The sequence below is a fragment of the Elephas maximus genome, chromosome 4, assembly GCF_024166365.1.
Source record: "Elephas maximus indicus isolate mEleMax1 chromosome 4, mEleMax1 primary haplotype, whole genome shotgun sequence".
Classification (NCBI taxonomy): Eukaryota; Metazoa; Chordata; class Mammalia; order Proboscidea; family Elephantidae; genus Elephas; species Elephas maximus.
Genome location: NC_064822.1, coordinates 33,572,770 through 33,578,769, shown reverse-complemented (window position 1 = coordinate 33,578,769; position 6,000 = coordinate 33,572,770). Strand labels below are relative to the sequence as shown.

General features: G+C 39.8%; 1 protein-coding gene across 1 annotated transcript; it reads left to right on the top strand.

Annotated features, from left to right (window-relative positions):
* The first annotated feature begins 1,796 nt into the window (after positions 1-1,796).
* Positions 1,797-5,738, top strand: COMMD3 (COMM domain containing 3). Its single transcript, XM_049881860.1, has 8 exons — positions 1,797-1,984; positions 3,308-3,419; positions 3,529-3,592; positions 3,682-3,716; positions 4,068-4,128; positions 4,213-4,269; positions 4,382-4,441; positions 5,356-5,738. Exons 1-8 carry the CDS (start codon positions 1,846-1,848, stop codon positions 5,413-5,415), a joined length of 588 nt encoding a protein of 195 aa, XP_049737817.1. The 5' UTR covers positions 1,797-1,845; the 3' UTR covers positions 5,416-5,738.
* Positions 5,739-6,000: the final 262 nt, after the last annotated feature.

The following is a 6,000-nucleotide window of genomic DNA, read 5'->3' as shown; positions in this document are numbered from 1 at the left end:
AGCTATTATGGAAATAACCTTTTTGAATTTTCTAAGTTTTATGCCTACAAACTCACAACCACTTAATTTTGTCTTTTAAAATAACCTTTTAAACTCTATGCTCAAGCATTAATGTTTTCTTTTTAAACACACTGAGTACAATTAGAATTATCAACTCACATTCTATGCAATATTGACAACAAATTTTATGCTGAGTCATAAGATATATGTGTAATAAACATAATGAGCTTGGGTGCTGTTAATATTGTTTAACATTCACACAACTCTGCCCTGTGAAACATTCCCTATGAAAAGCATGTATCTTCAAAGTTTTCAACTTACATTTTACTACAAATGAGAAACATTGAGACTAGAAAGAAAGTGAGAGGTGGGAAGAAAAGATGAAAATTATTAGTAGGTGTTTGTTTCATAAAGACCCAGGGGAGACTTTTAAATCCTTTACTGATCTTATATCCTCACCTGTGAAGAGCTAGTACACATGAATTTCAAAGCCTTCAAAGGAGGACTGAGTAGAGTTAATCAGTTACTGATGCTAAATTACTCTATTTGTGTCCTGTTGCTGTGAAATGAAGTACTCCCTGTGTGTTGGTGCAAAGTTAAATGTTCATTCAAAACAATTTACTTTTTTCAAATGGGTATCTATATTATGCCAAAGGAAAGAACGTTTCATGTTGAGTCGAACGTTTCAAATAATCACTCCTGAAAACTAAAATACCTTGCTAGTTCCTCATCCCTCCCCCCACCCTCCAAAAACCTACATTTTAAAATTTTAAGTTCTTTTAATAAGAAATGCCTACTTTCCTTTGCGTTTTTTCCTTTTAATGAATCACTCTTTGCTTGTTCTCCAAATCAACTTCGTAGAAATATAAAGGTCAGCTTTATACTGTATTTGAAACCTTTACTTATGAGTATCCGAACAGTAATTCACTTCTTATAAAGATCTTGCCATTCCTAACTCTATTTTACTGCGAAAACTGTCTAATATAAACATATTTCATGAAGATTCTATTGAGCAATTAAAACTGGACCCGTAGATGGAGTACAGTAGCACAAAATTTGTATCAGTTTGCTTTTGAAAGACATCTTTTATTTGCAGCAGCATTGAGATTTAATAATCCTGTCAAATATGTTTATGAAGTTTATTAATCCCCCCATTGCTGAAGAACAGTACGTGCACACACGATACACACACACACATACACACAGAGGAATCAATTGCTCTATTCCAATAATGACAATGAAAAAAGAAAAATAAACAAGAATTATATATCTTTACTGCCTCACTTATAAAAGGTCAGTGCAGGGGGGTTAAGCTGATGGCAAAAAACAAAAAAATAGTTGCCTTAACTCGGAGCTTCCCGCAGGTTTCGCGCTGAGCAAGGAGCAGGGAGGGCGTAGTTTGCGCGGGGAGCTGGGGGCCCGGAGTCCCGACACTTTGGACCACAGATCAAGGGGGTCTTTCAGGGAACTCTCTCGTGGACACTGGCAGAGCTAGTGACAGCCCAAGGTGAGCAGGAGTGGAAGAGAAAGCAGCCAGCGCGTCCACAAAGCGCCCGGGGCCGCCCTTCCCGCTGAGGCACCGCGGCTCTGGGGGCCGGCGAAGAAGAAGGAAGGGCTGGACGGAAGCGGCGGCGGCCGTGCGGGCGGGCGGGCGGCCGGCCGGCTGTGGGGGTCCCGGGGCGCAGGGCGGGCAGACGGGCGGGGAGGCCCCAGACCGGGAGGCCCCAGACGGGGAGGCCGGCAGCCTGTGCCGCCGCCCCGAGCCGCGTGCGCGCGCGGCCCCATCAGCTGGGCGCGCGGCGCGTGTCACGTGGTGCGCGTGTCGAAGGTCACGGCGCGCTCACAATGGAGCTCTCGGAGTATGTGCAGAAAGGCTTCCAGATGCTGGCCGATCCCGGCTGCTTCGACCCCAACGCCTTCACGCTTCTCCTCCGGGCGGCTTTCCAGAGCCTGCTGGACGCCCAGGCGGACGAGGCCGTGTTAGGTAAGCCGCTCGGCTCTAGCTGGATCGGCCTGGGTGGAGGGGCGCTCAGAGAAGAGGAGCGAAACCTAGAGAGAGGGGGAAAGCCCCGGGAAGAGGAAGTCTCCGGGCTGTGCCCTTCGCTCCGGACGGAGTGTGGGGCTGAGGCTCTGCCAGGACCCCACAGCGGGTCCTGGGCATTGTTCTGGCCCCAGTTGGCACCTGCACATAGCCAGCTACGCGTTCCTGGCCTGATTTCTCCTCCCAGCCTCTTTGTTCCTTTGTAAAGCCCGCGTTCAAGACTTGTTTGTGGCCTAAACATCTATTTTCAGCCTGGTCAGAAGCAGCGGCTGTTTTGACACTTGGACTTCATCGGGGAGCTCCCTGCAATTCAAGCTTCCAGTGCTAGGCTGGCAAAGCCTTAGAAGAGCCTATTTCCGAGTAATGACTAGGTCAAAGAGTGTTGACATTTTTCCAATTTAAAGAATACCTCTAGTTCTCATGATCACTCCAACACTTTAGTTAACAGTATGTTTTAGACAGGCACTACGCCTAGAATCTTAAAATTTGCTACATTGTGCTTAGTTCCGCACCAGTTACCAGGAGGCGAAGTCCCTTAAGCGGTCGGGTCAGTGATTGCGGAGTGCAGTGTCAGTCAGTAGGGATTGAAGACACATTTTAAAACAGATCCCTGTTAGATGATTTTCTTAAGCATAAATATCCCACTCATTCAAAAAAAATTTTTTTCTGTAGTTTCATGAACTAAACACTTGTACAAAAGGTATGAAAGTGGAAGTTGTCAAACGAAAATAGTAACCACCACCTGGGTTAATCTCAAAAAAGGATGGCTGTCAAAACCTGAAAATAATTGATAAGATTTTCAAAATTGTATTTTATATACTGAACTTGTGTCCTCCCCTCTGTTAATGTATTAGTTTTCCTGAAGACAATTACCCAAAAATTTTTGAGTGAAAGTTTATTCATTATAAAATTTACATTATGCGAAATGTTTGTCTCTGCTTTTCCTTTGAATTTACTCCATCCAGTGTTAGGATGACCACCGTCTTGTTATTTTTTTCTTTGGGATTATAATATATATTTTAAGTAAAAACATTAAGGTAAAATAACAGAAGGTGATTGAAACCAGAAAACAACATAATTATTGATGTTCTTTTGCTTTGCAATTTACTCTCTCATGTCATTTACTTAAAATTAACAGTCCTTAGAGTTGAATTCTTTGTTATCTTGTTAAAGTGTTTTTTTTTTTTACTCTAATTAAAATGCTCTTTATAGAAACATGGCTGTGAAGATTTTATTATCACAAGTATCACTGTCAATTTATTTTAGATCATCCAGACTTGAAACATATTGACCCAGTAGTATTAAAACATTGTCATGCAGCAGCTGCAACCTGTATACTGGAAGCAGGAAAGCAAAGAGCTGACAAATCAACTCTGAGGTACAGGATTTATTTAAATGCCCATTTATTTTCAAATAGTACCTTTATGATTCCAATTTCAGTTTCTAAAATGGATACTAATTAAATTGGCTTTTTTCCCCCCTCTTAGCACTTATCTAGAAGACTGTAAATTTGACAGAGAGCGAATAGAACTGTTTTGTACGGAGTATCAGGTTACTTAAACTTTTTTTTTTAATTAACAATTATTATTTTTCTCCTACTCTGTTTGCAAAATTGTGTTTTCTTTCTTTTTTAATTTCAGAATAATAAGAATTCCCTAGAAATCCTACTGGGAAGGTAGGTACTATATATGGTGTCAAGCTGAGTCACTTTTCACTTGCAGGTATGAATGGAGAGTGCTGGTGTGAAACAAAACAGGGAAGAAACAGGGGTATTGAACAAAAGAAAAGGGGCCAAAGGGCAAGTGAAACAATTGAAGTTAAGCTAATGTTTTTAAAGATAAGTTTATTGAGATAATTTTTTAAATGCTCTTTTACTATTCAGAACTTGAAAATGAAGTTTAACAATGTTTCAATTCAGAATGGATTCAAATTGTGGGGGTGAGGATGTAGGCAGAGGCCATTCTTAGTAAAGATAGTGGAGTTTTTCTGTAGATATTATGTATAAAAGTATCATTGTATCTTTCAGTATAGGCAGATCTCTCCCTCACATAACTGATGTTTCCTGGCGTTTGGAATACCAGATAAAGGTAAAGTTTACCAAACTGTTCTTTAGGGATATTTGGGGAAAGCTTTTTTAAAATAAATGCTGATATGTATATGTTGTGTTTTAGACCAATCAACTTCATAAGATGTACAGACCTGCATATTTGGTGACCTTAAATGTAGAGGTATTTATACATACATTAAAAAAAATACATAAGTCATGTCTAAAAATTAAATGTGTAGTAAAAGCTAAAACTCTTTTGATTTTAAAAAACAGCATTTTTTTTTCTTTCCTAGAATACTGATTCAGGATCCCACCCAGAGATTAGTTTTAGTTGCAGCATGGAACAATTACAGGTACAGTATTAGGATATGTGGCTATGCCTATCTTTTTACAGATGTTTGAGAATTAGGTTTATGGAAAGTTCAAAAGGAAAACAATCTAACAATCTGTCAGCAGATAATGGAGACTCAGTTAAGGATTTAGTAGAAAGGGGGCTTCAAAAGCAATATTTTAACATAGACTTCACTTTGGAAACTGAGATATTATTCATAGAGAATTGGCCTATATTTGCTCTCCTCTCCAATTAATAATAAATTTCTGAAGTGTAAACTCCTATTCATGATGAGTTTGATCCAATAGGAAAAAGCAAAATTAAGAGCATAGCTTTGAAAATGCCTTCTTTGCTTTCAGAAATTGAATTAAGCTTTCAAAATGAGATTTTAAAACAGTGGTTTTAAATGACTTCTTATAAAGGGAGAAGTATATATAAAATCCTAATACTGTTAAAATTGCCAGTTTAAGACTAGGGAAAGTCAGAACTACATTGATTAAAGGATAAGACAATGATTTATTTCTTAATACTTAAAAAAGTGATAATTTCTTAAAGTGTTGATGAAATTGAATTTTTCAAAGGCATCTCTTCCAGAGTCGTTTTAGTGTAACCATTAATCAAACTTCAAACTTTCAGAAAATGTGTACAACATAACCTTTGTTAGATAACTTGGGAAATTCACTCTAGAAATACCTTGCCTGTTAGGAGAATTCGGTAGAAATCCTGTTTCATTCTGAGGGCAGGTAACTGATTTGAAGGTATTCTAGAAGAAAAGTTCTTTAAAATATTTGACCGATAGTAGTTTGTTAAAGGTGGAAAACCTCGTGAATTTTAAACTTTAGGAAGTGTCTCCCGACTTTTTTTCGTGCATCTTTCTGAAACTTGGGTACTTCGTGTTTTATCTGAAAAAAACGTTCCATTATATACGTTTTGTAGGACTTAGTGGGGAAACTTAAAGATGCTTCGAAAAGCCTGGAAAGAGCAACTCAGTTGTGACTTGGGGAAGTTAACAGTCTGCTCGGGTCTGGAGAAAGACCAGAAACACCTTGCCTTCGGCGGAACGATCATTTCTTCGAGCTGGATGTCCTCCTTTTCAGTAGCAACAATTTTCCTCTTGCATTTATGCCATTCATCAGCTTTGAGACTTTATTTTTCCACACCTGTAAAAGGGTTAGGAAGGAAATTCTGCCTGCTAGAGTATTTGAATCATCTTTAGTATTAACTGTACACTTATCCTATTTTGATCTTCTTCAAGTTTGACGAAAGTAGCCAGTATTAAGTATCACACTAAATAAACAAGGGATGTTCCCACAAAAAAAAAAAAAGTTATATTTTGTTTGGATTTGTGTTTCTGTGTTGTTCATTAGTGTGAGTAGATACGATGAGCGTTAACTTTTAACGATCGCCATGTCTCTGGATTAAAGTTGAACACAGAAAGGATTCGATCTGTTGGGTTCGTCGAAGACCCCAGCTCCGGGGTGCGGGGAGCGGGCGCGGCAGCCCCGAGGCGGGAGCCGGCCAGGCCCGTTACCTGCGCCGGAGGGCTCTCCCGCAGCCGGACCTGCGGCCACAGTGCTCCCG

Bases quoted from the DNA above. Each gene is read 5' to 3' on its own strand.
- COMMD3 (XM_049881860.1), top strand. From the start codon at position 1,846: ATGGAGCTCTCGGAGTATGTGCAGAAAGGCTTCCAGATGCTGGCCGAT. The intron at 3,717-4,067 runs GTAGGTACTATA...TGTATCTTTCAG, and splicing joins CTAGAAATCCTACTGGGAAG to TATAGGCAGATCTCTCCCTC. The intron at 4,129-4,212 runs GTAAAGTTTACC...GTTGTGTTTTAG, and splicing joins GTTTGGAATACCAGATAAAG to ACCAATCAACTTCATAAGAT.